Source organism: Bolinopsis microptera, chromosome 11 (genome assembly GCF_026151205.1).
Source record: "Bolinopsis microptera isolate Bmic1 chromosome 11, MBARI_Bmic_1.0, whole genome shotgun sequence".
Lineage (NCBI taxonomy): Eukaryota > Metazoa > Ctenophora > Tentaculata > Lobata > Bolinopsidae > Bolinopsis > Bolinopsis microptera.
In genome coordinates this window covers 17288538-17309886 of record NC_087082.1, presented here as the reverse complement: position 1 = coordinate 17309886, position 21349 = coordinate 17288538, and the positions used below count along the sequence as shown (strand labels likewise).

At 38.0% G+C, this 21349-nt stretch overlaps 1 protein-coding gene across 2 annotated transcripts in view; it reads right to left on the bottom strand.

Moving 5' to 3' along the window:
• The window catches only part of LOC134823196 (uncharacterized), a 175476-nt gene that overhangs the window by 62985 nt on the left and 91142 nt on the right, over positions 1-21349 (bottom strand). The window contains exons 4-15 of one of the 2 annotated variants that reach the window (XM_063834582.1): positions 14735-14848; positions 14344-14553; positions 12496-12737; positions 11812-12249; positions 10146-10277; positions 8195-8365; positions 6959-7065; positions 4577-4688; positions 4201-4308; positions 821-901; positions 587-694; positions 141-452 (exon numbers count right to left, since the gene is read on the bottom strand). In XM_063834582.1, coding sequence (XP_063690652.1) covers positions 141-452; positions 587-694; positions 821-901; positions 4201-4308; positions 4577-4688; positions 6959-7065; positions 8195-8365; positions 10146-10239 — 1093 coding nt within the window. In that variant the 5' untranslated portion in view covers positions 10240-10277; positions 11812-12249; positions 12496-12737; positions 14344-14553; positions 14735-14848. Of the gene's footprint in view, positions 1-140; positions 453-586; positions 695-820; positions 902-4200; positions 4309-4576; positions 4689-6958; positions 7066-8194; positions 8366-10145; positions 10278-11811; positions 12250-12495; positions 12738-14343; positions 14554-14734; positions 14849-21349 lie in introns of those variants that run through there. The other variant, XR_010161263.1, reaches the window with a different exon arrangement.

Below are 21349 nucleotides of genomic sequence, written 5' to 3'. Positions count from 1 at the left end.
ATAGATATGGTTTTGATTAATTAGCTTGATTGATAATAATTTTTGTCCTTATAGTTTAATCTTTAATAGCTCAATTTGGTTTAACTTGGCATAGTAGCTGCAAGCGTTAATAACGATGGTTGTAAGTTTTAAAAGTTTACCAGATCGGCCCATGGTGATATTGTCTCGCGAGAGAGGATCGCTGATGTCCTTTTTATTTGTTGATATATCATGGAAGGAGTATGGGTCGACGTTATCCTTTTTATTTGTTGATATATCATGGAAGGAGTTGGGGTCGACGTTATCCTTTCTATTTGTTGATATATCATGGAAGGAGTAGGGGTCGACGTTATCCTTTCTATTTGTTGATATATCATGGAAGGAGTTGGGGTCGACGTTTGTCGGTTGTCTGGTTGAGGGGTAATCCCCTGGACTGGATCTGCCAATTCTTACGGCTGTGGTACTGGTTACTTCTGAAGAGTATCTCAAGTGAAACCGTGGAAAAATGAAACAAAGCATCGGATTTTGTAATTTCTTGACCTATTATTGTTGTAGGCTAAACCGATCTAAACCAGCTGCTGTAGAGAAGTGTTACATTTCCACTTACGGATCTGTGGTGAAGTTGTTACGGAGGAGGGTTTAGGGCGTCTTGGTGGAGTTGTTACGGAGGAGGGTTTAGGACGTCTTGGTTTTACGGAGGTAGGTTCTGTTGGGTCTGTGATCAACAAATTATCAGAATAACATCAGAACGAAATTCATTCACCACAATTTATATCAAATAAGAAGATTAATAAGACATCAACATAATATTTGTTATTTAAGATTTTGACGGCGTTTTTACCTGTTCTTCTCATTCTACCGAAGGTTCTAAGAGTGGAGGAGGAGGAGTGCAGATCAGGACTTCTGTCTCCATCACTTGATCCTGTTGAGGGGTTCATTTTTCTCACCATGCAAGCCATTTTGAACTATATTGTCCGGAAATGCGGCCGTTAATTCACTTATAGTAGTATTTAAATGATAATTATTTTCAATCAGTTAAAGTTTGAGAAGAATCGGGCAAAAGCATTCAGCGATCAGCGCTTTTTAATGAGTGCAGTGATTACAAGAATATGTTAAAAATCCCAACATTCAAATTAACATTTCAAAGAGAATAGCAGCACAATATATTACATAGATCTAATCATAATCACGATACTATGCAATATAATAAAAAGATGATAAATCATAATATTGATATCAATATGCTATCTGTACTCTACAGGTCACGCTTCAATTCACTAGAGACTACGGACAGGGCAGTATACGGTAATTATTGTCTTCTCTTTCATTGGTCGGTTATGCTATTTGTAAGTTTATTTGTACTACGTTTATTTGTACGTTTATTTTAAGTTTATTTTAAGCTTATTTTAAGTTTATTTTAAGTCAATTTTTGAAATATCAGTCCAGGTAAATGTTACTAGCTGCCTAGTCCATGGCCAAGGTAGTGTCGAGAGTAGTTGCCAGGAATCAACTGTTCAATCCGACAAACGTAAGGACAAGTTTCTGACCCAGAAGGCCAGAAGGTCAAGAAGGTCAAAGAAAAATCTGTGATATACCCCTTTTGGCTTTCTTATCTCTGTTGACTGTAATTGTGTCACGATAACGATACAAGTGTTACAAGTATAACTTGAACTGCAGATCCCGAAATTTTAATATGGTTTTAAAAGAGAGCGGCTTATTGAGATGAGAATATTATAGCCCTATATTATACCAGTGTTGTTACATTTTATCGAAATATGATTAAGGTCGGCCAGATAGGAAGATAACAAAGTAACAACAAGAAATAAACAATTGCCAGCCCAGACAATTAGCAGCTAGGACACCAATGAATATTAAACGCGAATAAGTGAGTGTTTACAAACGATACGACCATGATGCAGATTACTAAACAGTTACCCTATCAGCAGCAAGCAATCAGTGCACGTAGTTAACTTATTATCACTTATCAGGATATCTGATTAGGTTTAAATAATCAGTTAAAGAGGCAATCTCATCACGCTCAATCAGCAATTATTGTTTGCGTTGTAAACATAATCCATGTTTAGTGTTTACGTTAATAGGATCACAACTTGATTGGGTATCACAGAGACCAATTAACGAGAGAACACTAATTGATACCCAAAACCGACGATATAATCCTGTCAAAGTATGTTAGCAACGTTTTTAGGTAACCTCATCAATTAATACAGTCTCGTTTATTGGTCTTGAATTGAGAAACAACGGGTTGTTGACATGAAGTTTCAACACCTTAATTTTGAGACTACAATTATTATTGAACCATAATTACTGTAGATTGAAAATAGCAGGACCAAACTCCGTGGTAATTAGTGAATTGTTGTTATGTACATAGCTCCTTACATACTACATACTACATACTACATACTACATACTACATACTACATACTACATACTACATACTACATACTACATAGCTCCTTACACTTTATGGGCGTCTGTTGGAAACAGCCAGTAAAGCTATAGACTATCTAGCGGCATGATGAGTTAGGAAACGTAAACCAACTTTAACGAGGTCTGATCGTCATCTTCTTACAGCGTTCGATGTCTGTGCGAAGGTAAAATGGTGACATCCTCTGGATCAGGCAGAGGTCGAGTGTTATCGGGATTACTTCTGTAGTAGTTGTACAGCAGTAGTCCCATTACCTTAGTATTGCTGTACAACTACTACAGTAGAGCAGACAGGTACTGTCTATGTACAGTATGCATTATTTCACAGTACCTCAAATCATTGAACGTTTGCAAACTTAGACCAAACTTGAGGACATCACATACATTACAAGGTAACATGCATTGAAAACACTAAAGGTAATAAACTAATAATGCAATATAAGCTGCACGGGTGGGTGATCACTGATCAGAGGATACCTACTACAGGATATCCTATTAGCATAGGGAGAGAGAGAGAGAGAGAGAGAGAGAGAGAGAGAGAAGAGAGAGAGAGAGAGAGAGAGAGAGAGAGAGAGAGAGAGAGAGAGAGAGAGAGAGAGAGAGAGAGAGAGAGAGAGAGAGAGAGAGGGAGAGAGAGAGAGAGAGAGAGAGAGAGAGAGAGAGAGAGAGAGATATCACTGATCAGAGGATACCTACTACAGGATATCCTATTAGCATGCACGGACTAAATCGGTCTAAGAACCGAATAATCAAATAAGATCACCCTACCTAAACACTGAGAGACATTTTGTTATAATAATATTAGACACCATAATAGACATTCTGTTAGGTGTAGTCTCTAAAAGACGTGATTCTTAGATTTATTACAGTTCCAAACACAAGTAAATACTACAGGCTTCTGATATCTGCAGCCGTGGTGTGAATTTAAGATGAAAATGTTCGTTTTAGGCGAATTACTGGTTGCGACAAGTGATTACTGGTTGCGACAGAAAATTTTAGCGAAATGTGGGGCTGAATAGAAATTTTGGGATAATGTGATGTAGTTCTACGGAGCCGTATGAAAATTCATAATTAAAGCTGGAGTCAGTCATGAGTGGGGGCAAAATAGCGGTCTCCAGTTCGGACCTTGAACAGTTGAAATACATGTTCACTAAACAAAACGGCAAAGGAACCACGAGGACAATTTAATCATTTGGCAGTGAAAGAACACGGACGAGTCAAGATTTTAAGGAGGAGAAGTTAACACATTATGATTAATTGATGAACTAGTTATGAAGATTAGAGATGGCTTTTTACATCTCTCTCAACTATAAGTTTAGTCTCAATTATAGGTCTCAAGTGTATGTCTTAACTATACGTCTCAACGTTTATACGTATAAACTAAGTGGCAGTGTTATTGATATTTTACAGTTGATTCCTGACATCAAGTGGTTTTGGATAGCGGCAGCTTTTCAGATGCTGTAAAGAATAAAATCTAATTTAGAAATTAAGAAATTTAGTAGAAATATTTGAATTGTTCAATACTCGTTAGAATCAAGTTAGTTCAAAATATCATCTCAAGACTCAAATATTCAAAGGTTCCAAGAGAGGTAAACTAAAAGGTGCAACAGGTAAACAGACATAATCACATCCAGTATCCACAAGTCACATCCAATTATTATTAAATTATACGATAAAATGCATGCTTTGATTAGTTTTACGAGAAATCCCAACAATGAATCAGCAAATAGAGCATTACAAAGCAGGGCTTGCAGTTGTTTCTCAGACAGTACATACCAAGCATATTTCGGAGCTCCGAGATACCGTAACTCTCAAAACCGTTCACGTCGGCTTTTAGGCGCAGGTTTTTGTCACAAGATACTAAGACCGCTGCACAGTTTTCATCTGTTATGGGAGATTGAATTGTGATAAATCTAAAGAAATTGTGCAAAAAACCGTACAATCAACTTAAAGTTAAACAATTGAGATAGTTTTACAGCACTTTGTAAATGATATATCTACAGATGCTTGCTCACATATACATATTAGAATTAAAAATTGAGTTTCATTTACAAACGGACCCAAAACTGATGAGTTCTACGGACATCACGCAACACAACAGATTAAACACTAAACAGTGTCTCACAGACTCTGAAGTCTGACTAAAGAATACCTTCATCACAGATCCCCTCTAAACACAGTAATATCCTATCATCCGCCAACTCTGTTCTTATCTTTGAGTTCGGTTCAAAAACCACTCCTTCTCTCCTACTTTTCCTACATTCCTGGGGTCATGAGATAGTTACTGAGATACCGAGATACCGAGATACTGAGGTACCGAGATACCGAGATACCGAGATACTGAGGTACCGAGATACCGAGATACCGAGATACCAAGATACCGAGATACCGAGGTACCGAGATACCCGAGGGAGTTACTGAGGTACCGAGATACCGAGATACCAAGATACCGATATACCGAGGGAGTTACCGAGATACCGAGATACCGAGGGAGTTACTGAGGTACCGAGATACCGAGATACCGAGATACCGAGGGAGTTACCGAGATACCGAGATACCGAGGGAGTTACCGAGATACCGAGATACCGAGATACCGAGGGAGTTACTGAGGTACTGAGGTACCGAGATACCGAGATACCGAGGGAGTTACTGAGGTACCGAGATACCGTGATACCGAGATACCGTGATACCGAGATGCCGAGATACCTGCTTCACTGCAGGGAGTCGTAGTTGATTGGTTTAACACGTGTCAGACCAATCAGCCACTTCTTGTTAATTGTTTAGGTAGTTAGATCTCATGGTGCCTAAATATCGGGCAGCTTATCGTTACTCTTGTTTCTCTGTTAACTTACCGAGGAGCCTCACTGCAGGGAGTTTTAGTTGATTGGTTACCACGTGTCAGACCAATCAGCCACTGTTTGGTCTGCTTGTTAGTTGACTTAAATCACAGGGGGCATTATTGTCGGGCAGCCCTATTGTTACTGTTGTTACTCTTTTAACTTTAGTGACTCCAGTTACCTATTAACTTAGCTTCTGTACATTTTGTAACCCTAACTCTTGTTCTTATCCGTGAGTTCCCTACATTCTTGACATCATAATATTATGAAAGTGAGGGTATCGCATGAGGATAACAGGTAGACAAATGTAATCCTACCACTTGTGACTCACGACCTCTCAGTCGAGCGGTAGTTTTGTCATCTTTGTTGCTTACACAATGTAGCTGCTATTGATCATTGTTATTCACGCAAACACTCACTAAGTAACCCATATTCCCCGCCTCTCCGACTCTGATCATTTCAGAAACTTAAAATGTTCTAACTTATATCTCTAAAGTCTGAGGTCGGATCATTGATATTCAAGAGAAAAGAGAACTTCATAACTCGTGTTTTCTATCAGGACCTCTCCGAAATGTGTTGCGCGTGTAAACAACCCCCACGTGTTGAGAGCTTGTTTCTAAGTTGCCTTTGATATTATGTTGTTACATGATGTTATTAATTTATTATACAAATTTTGCGCTAATAAACTCTCATGATGCTATTATCTTACACGTACACAGTATTAGTCCCATGGTTCACTGATTTCAACGTTGTTACTATATTCTCCGTTCTCTATGTATGATGTCTGATACTTGCCGGCTTACGTCATTGCCTTTATATGTTGTCCAAAGAAATGATAGCATAAGGGACTGTTAACACATTACGTCATCACTTTTTGGGCAATTTTTAAGCCCCCTCCCTCACCGTAATCATTTTTACACATAGGTAGCTATTGCGTCAAAATTACACTAGCGTAATCATTTAGAAACCCCCTCCTCCCCCTCGGCTGATTACGTAATATGTGAACGGCCCCTAACCAGCAACAATGTAAAAATGTGGTATTCTGGAAATATTCAGCAAAAATACGCTAAAAGATGTTTGGATGTAGATTTTAGCCACATTATTTTATTCTAACATAATCGTCAAACCTAGTTTGGTTTCTATTTCTGTAAGAATTGAGCTTGAAACCCAAAACACCACATCATACTGGACTACAGAGTAATGACAACTGATAACATGAGTATTGAGTACTAGAACATGAGCATAGGGCGAGAACCCTCCTAAGGAACTAGTAACACATTGACTAAACAGTGGTTCACAAACCTCACAGTGGTCTTCTCTTACAAATACAGCCTGTAAATATCTCTACTCCAAGATCTGCAGACCCCCTTTTCTACTTGTAACTTGTAGCCAGCTCACAGTTTCAGCAGATAACTAAGGGTCTGCCATGTCTTACAAATATCACCGTTTTGTTATAAAACCCCATCCGTTGTAAGCGGGTTTTTTGAGGGTTTATTACTGGCAATATATGAAGTAGACACTAGACAAGTTCCAGACGACGAAGGGTGTCGTAGAGTGGGCGAGGCATAGGGCTCATTTATTTTAAAAGGGGCGTTTTTTGGGGTTAGATATTATATTGTGCCTCTCATATTTCTATCTAATAGTAGATCTGTAGATGAGTTCATTTAAAAAAGAAGTTTGGTAGGGTTGAATCTTACCAGAAGATAATCGATGGCTTTCCTAGCAGCTTTGCCCACGTTGCTGGTCGACTTAAGCCCGTCTAACTCTTGCAGTACAATCCAAGGTATCACAACTGTGGTACGCTCTGAGTGGACAAATATAGTGAATCATTAGCGAGATTCCCCGTTAAACTTAGTGAGATACAGATTAATCAGCTGTGACCTGATACCAAAGCTAGGGTTTGCGTCACGTGCACAACTTCTGTATAGCTGTTGTAATTTCACGGCAACTTTTTTCGCGATTTAGTCAATAAATTTTCTTCCTTACGGCAAAAGTTGTCGACGAAATTTACAGGCCTTTGATGACCCCCCTGAATCAAATTAACGTTCTACTAACACCTACTTCGTCTACTTAGACTGTTAGTAAATAAATAAAGTTAAGAGCCGCCCTGGCAAAATATATTTTTATTTTATAACTTTTACGGCACCTCCAATATTCACCCTTTTATTAAGTGATTTTGTAAACGAAGAAATTTTACATGCTAATAAAACCACGGAACTTTGTCGAACAACTTTATTATATATTTTTTTGACCTTTCGTTTTTGCACTACAGTATCTTCATCTTTAAGCCAACCGAGAAAGATTCTTATGGTATGTAATACATAAGAGAAGAGATTCTTAATTATATGCCATAAATCTTGGAGCGTCCGATCAAATTCTTCCAAACGTAACTTTAAATGTTTCTTTCCTTCGGATAGCCGGCTCCCCTCCCTTCTATCCTTCTATCGGATGCCACAAATTATTCAGAGCGGGATATAAAGTGTATACCGTATTACAGGACCCTGTTTTATAATTTATTTCATTTTAAGCAATAAATCCGGGTTTGTTAAATTTAACATTAATTATAAATAGGAAAATATCATCAGTGCAGTGTATCTATCTATCCCCCCCCCCCTCCCCCCCGAAACTATTAAGGGACCATTAACTTAATTTAGTTTTTGATAAATTATAAATTAAGCAAAACCAATAGATCATGTCGGTCTTCGTACGAGGGTTATAGAGCTATTGATCATAATTACTAATTAGTGATTAGTGACTCATTACCAACTTAAAACATCGTAGTTTTACGCCGTTTGGGTTATATTTATATCTATAGAAATAGACAAATCGAATGCACGGCATAAATTTTCCCGGAGTTTCTCACAATAACACAAAAGCTTTCCCTATAAAGTTCAGACAGCTAGTCGGGGTAACCAGTAGTTAGCTGCGGTTACCTTGGTTGCTGAGTTCGAGCAGCTCCTCAACAAATAAAAGGTCATGAATGAGGACGTTTGTATCCAGAACCAAGAAGGTCTGAACTGCCGAGGTAGCCCTTTCCACGGAATCTTTTAATCCAGGAACATGTCCATTATCCGAGCTAATAGCAGGTTTGGTCACGTGACCCGCTGAAATAATGGCTTGAGTTAAATATAAGGTAAATAAGGTTAAATAAGGTAAACAACCAGTCCATAGCTCAGCTATAGCCTGTATGGCTGAGGAGTTGAAGTAAAACCTTCGTAGTACAGTTTAACATTGATTTGCTAATTCCGCAAGGATAGTTTATGTTTGAGTTTTGTGTTGCTACACGGTGTCCGATGAGTATAATATAGCATCTAAAAGAGCGTACATATTCTATTATTATATTATAAGCTTACACCAATCTGTTGTCGCGATGGTAATGGTAAGAATTGTACAGGAAGTGTTTCTCGCCCTTCCGCTTACGTGACGTCAATACTAGTATAACGTGACGTCAATCATTCATTCAATAGAATTACCCCATTATTATTATATATTAGAGGCCGACGGAGATAACATCTTTATGTGCATATCTAATTGATAATTAAACATAGCCCCTCGGTTATTCTAGGTATTTATCGAATTACACGCACAGTTTATGTCAATCAAAGATAGTGATCAGAGCGGATGATACAGCGATCTAAAAATCATTATCATCATGAAATCAGGTCTCGTGTTTATGATGGGCATGTTAATTGATTGATGACAGGGTGATACTGTGCACGACTACTAAAATCCCAGTCTTATTTACAGACGGCATGTCAGCAGACTATCTCGCGTTTAAAATTTAGACTCTTTGAGGATTGAAGAAATGTCTTCTTTTCTTCTCCCTATTTTGTGTTATCATATATTTTATTATATTAGCAAGTGAAGGATCAACACGTTTTTTTACAAGAGAACGGAGTGGATCCTAGAATTCTTATTTAACGGTATACACATATTTGCGAGATTAAGTTGATGAGAGCGTTAGAGCGTAGCGCGGCTCCCGATAATAGTATCAATATCGCACTGATATAAATTACCATCAGCACCATATCGGAGTATCATCGCACAAAGGTAACCAATCCTGAGTCAAACCCAGTGAATCATGTGGCGACCAATTAACCACCTTAACCACCTTTAACCACAATCCTTCGTCAGGGTAACTTCCCTCGACAGGAGAGGGAGTGGTCAACTTTTATGCAAGGAATACAATTAGTACAACATTATACAGCTCCTAAGTGGAGATAATATCACGAATAATGGATATGATCAGAGTTATCAGGGCTCTTCATGTGTAGTGCTTTATAGCAGGCCATCCTTCTTATCGGGCTGACTTGTAATGGCGCAGATTTAACTTGTCCGTTTTAGTAGGTTGCACGTGTAGAATGCAGATATTCTTAAATCGAATTTCTCAACCAGGGAAATATAACAAAATGGGCCTGATGATAGACATGATCTTTTAGCTAGCGAGATGGGAATAAGAGGGCATTATTGATTACGGTGTGCAGTGTTAGGTGCTCCTTGATTAGGTGCTCCTTGTTTAGGTGCTCCTTGATTAGGTGCTCCTTGTTTAGGTGCTCCTTGATTAGGTGCTCCTTGTTTAGGTGCTCCTCGATTCAGATGCTATCATTTATTTTTCATTACAATAGCCATGTCTATAACCCTGTCTATATTGACTACTAATTATGGGCATAAAACGTGTTGATATCTACATATTACACCCCCGCGCGTTACACTTACATATTAGTGTCGTTAGTGAATTAGAAGCTCTCAACCGAACAGTTTATTAGACAGGGTCTAAACCTCGTCAACTCTGCGTTTTCTTCCTTAATTTCTCAGAATCGATCAAGTTATTTAAAATACAGATTTTAAAATACTTTCTGACTACATCAGATTCGGCTCTCTAACCTGCAAGAAAAGAGCTATCAGGCCCATTGTGAGAGTTGTGAATTGAGCTCCTTATCTCACTGACTGTCGCTACAACATCGTCTATCTCCATCATCTCACAATCATCATCACTGTAGTCCGCGGAACTTTTGCCTGCGAAACTGAAGTCAGTTTTGTAGAGAAGAAATTATTTTCTTTCGAAAATGTAGATTTGTGCCAGCTAAATCGCATCAGATTTGCTACTTAATGTAATATTTCAGATTAAGCGCGCGTGGTTTTTGGAAGTTACATTTATACCAGATCTCTTGATGTATCATACTTATTACTTATTGCAGATATATTGACTGCTGTACCTACCTGTGCCAGCCCTAATGGGCCGGAGTGTAGTAATAGTCACCACGGGTCACTATGTGGGCCAAGTTCAGTGTCGATTAAGTGACGGTATATCTAGGTACAGAGAGTGCAGAGAGTGCGGAATATCCACTTTCACCCTTTATTTTTAGTAGCTTGCATATCCCGCGCGCATTTCGTAATTTTATGTGTGTCTAGTTTTTAAAATCCGTCATTGTTATCACTTAAATCACACAATATTTGAAATTACTTTTTGATAAGGAGCTACTGCTAATTATCAACTAATGGGTCTAATCGTCCAAAATAAACTGGTTAGAGAAATCAGTGGCGGACCTGAGCTGAGGATACCAAACTGATTCGGCCCCCAAAGAGATGATCATGTCCCCCAAACAGGGACGATTAATTGAGTTGTCTGTTCGCTGTTTCGAATATTTTGATATTGAGTAATTTATTAAAGAAACATTATCGGTGCAAATTATTGAAATTTCGATTTTCGAGAGAATCCAAGAAGCCCGACTCGGAGCTCCGCAGAAACTTCCAAACTGGAATTCCATCGAAACAAATTACGGTGGAATATGCCGGGCTTCTTGAGCGCTACCGAGATTAAGATGACTCGTGTCTAGATTTGAACCGTGATCCTAAAAAGGATCGATTTTGCACTTTACGTAGCATTTTAATGCCGCCTCACCAGCGCGAGTTAATTTGTTCGCTTCATACCTCGTACTAGAGAAAATTATCAAATTGTGGGTCTCGTCACTATCGATATGGTTATTTAGTTGTCAAAGAAATTTATGCTATGTATATTGTATGTATTCTTATATTTATGTACGGTTGTTTTAGAAACTCGAGCTTTCAAGTAATAATGGAGACAATGCATGTTATAGTTTTATGCCTTTTCGTAGCTAATGGCAGGAACTTTCGCCTAATTTCAGTACAACCATTTTCTCAGCCATAATCTAAATATAGCCGTCCCTAGCATACAGCCGCGGATTTGGCATTTTTGACAGCGGTAGAAAGATCTGTTATTCTGGCAAGCGATCAGAAATATCTGCCATCGATCTGCGTTGAAAAGCAGTCGGCTGTTTTTAACTTATCTTTTCGTCAGCTAATTGGTTTTAAAAATGTACCGACATACCCGCTAACAGCTCTCAAAGACACTCTCTAAAGATCGTGTTCGATTCATAATGCAAAAAACACCTTGATCATTATTCATTCAATTATAAAGTATCGAGAAGATGTCCTCTCGCCGACTCGAGACTTGAGAGAGACTAAGAGCTCTACTACAAGGTTAAACAAGTATATTGTTAGTATACCGGGTTCAAGAACAAAACCTTACCTTGCGTTTGAAGCGAGATAGTTGATTGGGAGCAGCCCCGCCCTTTGACTCACCACTAAACGACCCAGTGCCCCCGCTGATCGTGCTCTGAGCCCCACCCTGTACAGTTTGAGGACCTGGGTTAGTGATCCCGCAACCTGTTTCTGTAGTGGTCCCTGTGGCGGGGTTCAGGGTCCTTGCAAGGAAGTTCCAGGAGGAGGTTACTATTTTACCAATCAGTGATTGGGAGGTAGCTGGTAAATCCTTGGGTTGTGTGGGAGTAGTAACTGCGTCAGTTTTTAGTTTTCGTTTCAATGAAACAGCGTCGGAACTGGAAACTTTACCAGCCGACATGTCTAGCAGACATTCCAATGGAATGATCTCAGGATTTCTATCAGCTGATATTTTTAGGGATCTCTTGGTTTGTCGCCTCGAGGTAGAGCACTCGTCTGAATTCGCCTGAAGATGTTTACCGATAATTTATGGTCTAACCTCTTAATGATATGAGCTTCCCATGAAATTAACTAGTAAATAGACAGGAACGGTTTTAGTTTTGACAAAATGTGTCGGCCAGATCGATTAATTGGATGAAGCTTCGCTCTCTAGACAAATGTGCCGATGCATCAAGACACAATCAAGTAAATCTGATCAAAATAAATGAACAACTGATGCGTTTCGTCTGCACTAAAGTTTTATAATACGCACGGTCGAGACTTTTGGAATCTTGTAGCCCTTAGAATCTCCAGCCTGGCTGGGCCTTGAATAAGGTGAAGATTTTATCTTTCTCTTACTCCGATGAACATCTTTTGTTTTAGTCATAATCACGCTAGATTTTGCGCTCAGATCTACGGATTCTTCTTTCTTTGAGAGTCTACCTTCCTTTAAGATCTTAATTTCCTTTACTGAACATGGTGGAGTATTCTGCTTCGGGGATCCTCTGCACTCCTCTGAAATATTAATTTATCGTTATTAGAAGAAATTGGAGATCATGTTGTTGGAAAAAATTTGGCTAAAGATTTTCAACCTTTTTAAGATTTCGGATGTTGGATTTTCATATTGTTCAGACCTTTAATTAAAACATTAGAAGCAGTCGCTGAACTTAATAGGACAGGGAATTATGTATACCTTTCTCGGGATTATTATGACCGGGATAAAGTGGCGGGTTTAGGGTAATTTCGCCATATTTTTCCCGAACCACATTTTCACCGGTCGTTAACAAACCCGCCGACTCAGCTTTTAGGGTTCCCAAGGGGTATGGGTGCTCATATTTTAATCGTTGTCTTATATTCACTAAAGAAGACTATTGGGACACTTGTTGTAGGTTTTTCGACTTCATTTGGCTAAAATTGCAAAAAATTCACCTTTTTGCCCAATTCTTGTCATATATCCTTATTGTCAAAGTTGATTTAAATAGGCCAATTTTTAATTTCTTAGGTATTGACTATCTCTACATAATGAAATAGGACTCAAAGTAAAAGTAACAGTTAAATTAAAACTCGAATTAATTAAAACGGTCAATAACATGAATCAGTTTCATCAGTCATTTATTCATAATTGTAAACAATGTGAACGATGCATTCTTTCGAAGATTTTCTACAAATTGAGTCATAATGGTTATTTGATACACGTAAACATGTAATGCTAATTCAAAACAACGAATTTGCTAGAGTCTACTTTCAACAATTATTGATAATTCGACTTGTTTCACAAGTTTTAGCAATGCGAAAATTTCTGAACCTGCTTATCTCTAATAAGGAAATTTACATCTGAGACAAAATTTTTGAATCTAAAATTGAAAGGTTGGACACCGGTAAAATGGCGACCGGGAAAATGTGGTGGGTTTTGAGCAATTTCGCCATATTTTTCCCGAACCATATTTTAACCGGTCGTTAATAAACCCGTCGTAATAATCCCGAGTAAGGTAAGCATTGTCCGATATTCAAAACTCAGACCATGACTGATGATGCTTATATGTCATGCAATTTTACGGGGCCTAATAATTTGTAATTCATTTCTATTTTGTATTTCAATTAATTAAATTAACTATTTAAATTATTAGCATGGAGTTTTTTAGCCTCATCGTAACAGGTCCCTGAAGGTACCTACGGCATCGTGAGGTCATCGATCACAACAGTTACCTGTATCGGCCTTTTATTGAGGCTGAGCGCACCTTAAATATCTTAGTTATCGCAATTTCTTTCAATATCAGCCACCAAAGAGCAAACTTAAATTTAAGTTACCTAGTCTGGAGTAATCAATAAAGTATAAGTTAATTGTTTGATTTAAAAGCTATGTGCGGCCGAAAAGGTTATTATTCTTACGGGTTTGATTCTGGCGCCATACCCAAATCAGATGCAGCCGACAAAGGTCTTCTTAAAACCTCCCTACTTCAATTCTAAGGAATTCGTAGCGAAATTATTGACGGCCGAATCCCAAGCCACTTCTATTTCATTTAATTATAATCAAAGACTCCAGCATCCTGGTATGAGTCAGCTGTAGACAAATATGACAAAGAGTCAAAGAAAAGGAGTAAAGACAAATTTGTAAACTTACCGAGATAATTTTTCAGATCGCTGAGCCGCGCCGAGGCAGCGACATCAGACTTCTCCCTCAAAGAGCCAGAATTGGTTCGGCTTGCAGCAATGTCTCCTCGTTTCTCCTCACTTCCCCCTCTTTTCTCCTCACATGGTTTACGCTCAGGTTGATAGATATCCCCACCACTCAGGATACTGTCCCTCGTTCCCTTGTTTACACAGTGCCCTCCTGGAAGAGTGGGTCGGTTAAGAGGGCTACCGGCTCTGCAGTACGTCTACATTTTGTGTTGTCTAAATTACCTCTGCAAGTCTATTCTCAATAATTGCAAGCGGTATAATCTAGCCCTGTATATTATGTAATATGGTAAACATGTACATGCTATATTTGCTATTTGATTTAGTATACCGACCTAGGAACGCATTCAGGTCGCACAGATTTGCTTCGTGGTATAAGTTTGTTCCTTGCTTTCCTTTTAATTTCTCTTTCGTCTTTTCGGCAGAACTCTGCTTTTGCTTTGTTTTCCCTGAAATATGGTCGGTGAACTATAATTCCATAATAAATTACAGCCATTTACAACTGTGGAGCGTCCAAAGGATTTATTTTAAACGCAAATACCAAGCAGTTTATGCATAAATTGAACAGTACGCACAATGACAAGAATAACATTCCAGAGTACGTGATGTTCATTGCTATAATTACAGAGTGAGTCACACTGTAATTATAACAATAACTGTGACGCAGGTACGTGCTAATTGTGGTTTTATGTCCAGACAGCTGGATATTAGGATTTCTGGCATGACACACGCGCCTTTAATTAGGTTTCAAGTTTCAACAATGACGCGGGAGAAATCCAGGAGCTAGGTACATAACTCGCAATTTTTAGATCCACCTTGCCCACAGTAGATACTAGCAGTGTTTTAATGTGGAAAACATGACAGCGAGCGTGATCGCGAGAACGATAGGTTACAGAGACGGGTTAAAGTGTCACAGAACGATTGGTCACAGTCACAGTTACTTAGTAGGGGTTCATTTGAAAAATTAGTGACGCTCGTCTCGAGAAATTTTCTCTAGAACTTTTCGACAGGTTGAAAAACTTTAATTTTAAAGAAAGATGTCACAATCTCGTTCCAACATTTTTGGCATGCTTAGTTCAACTCAACCGAGTAACAATATGGTTCACAAGCTTTCCTACCATACCTGTTTATTTGACCTGTTAGTCTGACAATAAAATTATTTTACTTAACTAGCATTAAAACTATTTCACTTAACAGTTATACGACCTGGTGGCTGGTTTTAAAATTTAAATAACTTAACTATTACAAATCTGGTAATTACAACCCTGGTAATCTGCATTAGTCTCAAAAACACGTTTCTACAGAAAAACACTCGTCACGACAAAGTAAAAAGCTCCATATTTTAAACTGTCTGGAATTATGGTGTAATGTCACTTAGGCCTCTAGCACAAAACTTCCATATTCCAACCCTGTTTTGACTTATCACATAGTTCAACTCTAGATTCAATACACTGAAGAGCCCACTTCAAGCAACTCGTGTTGCGAATTCTGATCTTAAAGGTCAATATTAATCAGTAAAATGATATTATCTCAGTAAATAATGTCAATATTAACTGGTGAAAACAAGTCACGGGATTAGTGGAGACTGGAGCACGTACGCACCTTGTCGGCAACACCTGGAGCACATACATAATATATGTAATATCAACATAATACATGTAATATCAACATAATATTCATTATATCTTGATATTATAATAAACTCTACACTTTCGTAACAACAACCTGTAGTATCCTGTATTAGTCATATATTTTCAAAACTAGTTTTCATTTAAAACTCATTATCTTGCCAGATAAATCCGAAAGTTATATTTTGTATTAAGATCACGAAAGCAAGCTTCCGACTAAAGGCCTATGTTGTGCAGTTTTAATAGAAATAAGTTTATCAATTATGTTAATCTAGATCCAAAACATGATTTATTCACGATTTCACGATATTAAAAAGTTCATCTTGATCATTGATCAAAAGGTTTTGAATCCGTTTTATGGTAGACGAAAAATGGCGGTCAGTGTACGTTATTCAACTTTAAAGTTTGTTTTTAAAAACAAGTCCATTCTGTGAGCTGAGGAATGCCTTCTATTTCTTTAAATATAAAACATTCGATATTTTAAAATATATAATGTCCTCTCTGATTTTAAGGTCACATTCATTGCCCCACAAACAATTTGTGTTTCTGCCCCAATTTTCAGTAAACATTTATTTATTTTACTGAAGATGTCCAGCGGAAAATTATCCACATTTTCTAAAGCAATGTGTTAGCAGACTGTTACATTGATAGCTCCCACCTGTTCCTACGTAATTCAACAGGCTTAACCTGTCTTCAGACTGTAGTTTTTGTTGAAAAGAAGTTTCTCCGTGATCTTTGTCTAGATTTAAGGCCTGATAGACGATTGCACGCTATTACAACTTAATGATAATCGCAAATGATCGAACATTTTTGAGAAAGAAGGAAACTATTTCTGTGAAGTGGTCAGTTACGTTAAATTGCTTGTGAACATTGTTTTAAGGTTGCCTTCTATTGATGTAAGTCACTCTTTGTTTTCCGTGCACACACATGTTTCTTACTAATTAACTAGCATATAATATAAAATATTCCTGATAGAATTTCGTGTTCTTAAGCTTGAATTGGTTAAAATAAAACATTTCCTGCTCACCTGAGTGGAAATTATAATTATCACAACTAAAATCTAATTATTTTAATCGGTCAATCGATGTCAAGTTGTGACAGATCAAATTATACGTCACCTCCCTATGATAACCATTATTGGACATCTAATTCAAGTAGCTAGTACGTTACTACAGATCATATTCCAGACAGATCAATCATTGATATTTTATCCCAAACCAGTCAGGGAAAATTACTCCAATTCATTATCAACTAACGTTTTGTTTTGAATCTAAACTGCATGAGTTAGACCTAGCATACAAGCTTCCACACATTTTCGCCCAATTTGCTAAACGAATGCCAAAACCAGGTCACAGGTGGACACCCGACACGGTACAGTAAATTCAGTTCTCCCTTTTCTTCCTTCACAGGAGAACACATCTGTCAGCAGGTCATCCGTTCTCCGTCATCTCTCCCTCTAACCTTTTTGAGTATTATATCCCGCTCACCCCAGATTTAGTGTTCAGTAACTTGAGGACCTTCGTTTTAGGTCTATCCTTCAACAGGTCTCCCATCGTTAAAATTGAGTGCCAAAATGCTGTTTTAAATCGTTCCTGATACGATAACGGGTAGGAGTTAGCAAACATGAAGTAGGTCGGTACCCGTGCCTAACACAAAGATTCTCCTTTCTAACCCTCGCTCAATATCGGCTCAGTTTTAGTCTTCAGCTCATCTTTTGAACGCTAAACTAGGGAGGCGCTCCACAATCCTTTAGAAAGGCTGAGTAGACACTCCCACATCCCTGCTGAGGAAGATTGAAGCAGCTAAGCAGGTCCTAAGTGGATTCTCGGCTAGAATAATGTCCCGAGTGTCAGTATTGACCAGGCCTACCCGGCCCATTGTTCTGCCGCCCTGACGAAGCTAAATGAATTTATTCAGCATCTGTAAACTTTTACTTCGCTTGTTGCGAGTCAAGGATCGTTAATCACTCAGTCGGGTGGCAATAGCTAACTTTCCCGCGGTTAGTAGTTAGTGCTGTATTTGTTCAAGTGGGCCCTCATGAATTTGTTCATCGCGGCGATGACCCTAATTACATTCAAATGAGCCCTCTAAGCGTTACTGGGGAGCTCATTTGGCCCGTTTCACCTAAAATGAACCTTTTACTCATGCTGATACGCGGTCTATAATTTGATAGTGGCTCCATGTCTGTGGAAACTGTTGCTTTGATTGATACAACTGTCAGTGTCACTATTTAAACGGTCACGGGAATAGGCTTCAAGAATATAATAGACTTTATCATCGCTCTAACGTTGTTTCTAATTAACATTTTGATTGATTTGATCAAGTCTCAGTAGCTCATCATATTGGAATTTGTTTCTAACTTGTCTAGACCTCTCAAGGGATCTACTGATAAGGTGGATATATTGCTCAAGAGACATATCTGGGCAGTGAAAAGAGTTCCTTTACTGAAGACCCTGGTTGTTAGCGTGTGGTCGGCATTCATTGTAAAGATGTCACTGGTACCTGGCTTAGTACGGGTTTTTTGTTGTTCTTAGTTGTGAGTCCAGACATGCTGACAAACGATGTGGTAAACTTTATAAAAGATTTCATGTCCTGGCAGGATGATTATTTTTTAATATTCATAGATTACCAGGATATAATGATACTAAGCTTGTGAGCAGCAGACGACTAAACACGGTTGCCGTAAAACGCCTCTGCGATTATGTTATGTTAATATTACTTTTCCCTTGCAAACCTTGTAAATCGTTGAACTAAACTGGTCATCCCAATCTCCTAAAATCATATTGAGCAGTTTGTAGGTCAGGTCTCCTCTAACTTATGTAAGTTATTCCTCTTCTTATAGACTCTACTTTGGGTTTTTTAAATGTTTGGCCAAAAAAATGATCTCTGATTTTGAAGAGGTTAACTGTCAGTAAAACTGACATAGTATAATGTGGTGGACATGAAGGAATAAGTAACTTTTTGATTTACACTGATCTTCATAGAGGATTGTTGAAATATGCCTCAATGCTTGGCGCACAAATGAAAACAGCTGATGCAAATTTGACCAAGGCCATTGTCAGAGAGTTCTATGAGAATTTAGACCGACGGAATAATGAGTAATGACGTTTGTGTCTAAGTTTCTGTAGCCTTAAGCCTTTACCAATGGTAAAGGCTTAAGGCTACAGAAACTTGGTAAATTACCATCCAATTAATTTTATTAATACAATTAATAAAGATTATTCTTCTTTTAAATAACCCAGTGCACTTATACAAATCACAAATATTATAATATAAAATTTGTTATACTCAGTCACATGAATCCCGAGTAAATATTAACCGTTTAACTAATTTACCACTAAACATCACTGAACTGCATATAGAGTACTCCACACTACAAGTATGGTTAACATTTATAAGTAAGTCACCTTACAGGGAGAACGCTGTATTAAAGGGGAGTTACCGGGGTAACCGAGGAGTAACCATGGTGACGCTGATGTCAAATCGTAGTTAATTATATTATTTAGCTTTCAAACTTAGCATAGGTGCCACAACCTGAGTTAGTTACACAGTAGCTCCTCCCGAGATCATTATGCTAGCTCTCCGGGTGGACAATATCATTAATAATATGTGCTTAATTAATGTCTGGTGTGTCGAATCTCCTGGTCTTTAGTTTATATTGGCACAATTCGTCTACGTGCTATAAAGATATAATGATTCACAGATATCAAGATATACCAAACTAATGAATATCTCTCAGCATTTCACTAATTCACAGATATCAAGATATACCAAACTAATGAATATCTCTCAGCATTTCATTAATTTGTTTGCACCTTGCCTATAGTAATCTAACAGGTAAAATTCGCTATTTTCATTAATATTATGCTAACACTATGCGATATTACATTTAGCACCTCAAGCTCTCCCTTGCCGCCCAATCAATGCCAAAATTTACCACCGACCACCAGTAATACTGGTCTAGTATATACCTGAACCGGTATGATATAATGTGTAGCTTTGCACAGAATGCGCCAATATATCTTACAATCTATTGCTGTCCTGTAATATTGAATTGAGTGTTATATTTACGTGTAATTTTCACTTGTCTTCTCTTAAATTCTTGATACATGTTTTTAGCGTGCACCGAAACTTCAGGGTCGCGTAATATAGCTGGATATTGTTGGGGAGGTAAACCATAACTATTTTGAAACGTGGCAGTGTTTGAATGGTCAATGCTGGACACTGATTGGTTAATAGATCTACCACTTTGCACGCGTAAGAGACAAATGTTCATCCCCCCCCCCCCCCCCCCCCCCCCCCCCCCAGTATACTATTAATCAGTATCACATTGTGTCTGGACAACAGAGCGCTCATAATACTGAACTATTATCGGTGCTCTTGTTGATAATTTATCATTTTGACGCCATATCCCACTATTTCAGCCTCACTTAATAACTCTCAAGGACAAGGTCACTGCTAGATAGTTTAATAAGATATTCTCCTTGGTTTGTTTGACGCACACAAACAAAGTGATGAAAAGAAATCCCGAAGTTCATTGATATACTGCTAAAGTAATTTATATAGAATCATAGTCACGCACTGCTACGGCCAAAGTTTACTTTGATGCCTTCCTCTTCTCTACGAATCTATGAAAATATTAAATATTGTTCATGTTCCTAGCCGGCCGAAGTTGTCGCTAGTGATAGGTTAGCGCTTGTGTATAATTATGTATAATTATGTATAATTATGTATATTATGTATTGCACGAACTACTTCCGATCGTTTGTCCTGAAAATCGAGTCTAAAGAACTATTTTCTCCTACAGTTATTGAGCAATCACCCTGAAACTTTCAGAATATGTCCCATGGACCATTTTGAATAGATCTATATGACATAACAAGATTTTATTCGACTTTGGAAATCTTGGACCTCGTTTTTTGACAATGTTTAGAGCTCCGAGATATTCAAAATCTATCAAAAAATGTTCAAAGGCCTATCTCAAAATAAGATAAGTTGGTAATTTTTAATTGTTGACGCAGTGTTCCGGCCTCACTGAATAGCTCTCCAGGCCACAGCTTGATATTTTAGGATATTCTCCTTGATTTTCATTGATATACTGCTTCAGCCTTAAAGTAATTTCTGTAGAAGCATAGTCACGCGTCACTACAACAAAAGTTTTTTTTGATGCCGTCGTATCCTTTATTCAAACTTACAGCTTAGGATTTGACTTATAAAACTAATAATAAACCTTTGTTTTACTTGAATCTATGGTTAACCTATGCCTTACTAACTCCTTACTAATATGGAATAAAGAGCTTCACTATGAGATGAAACTAATAA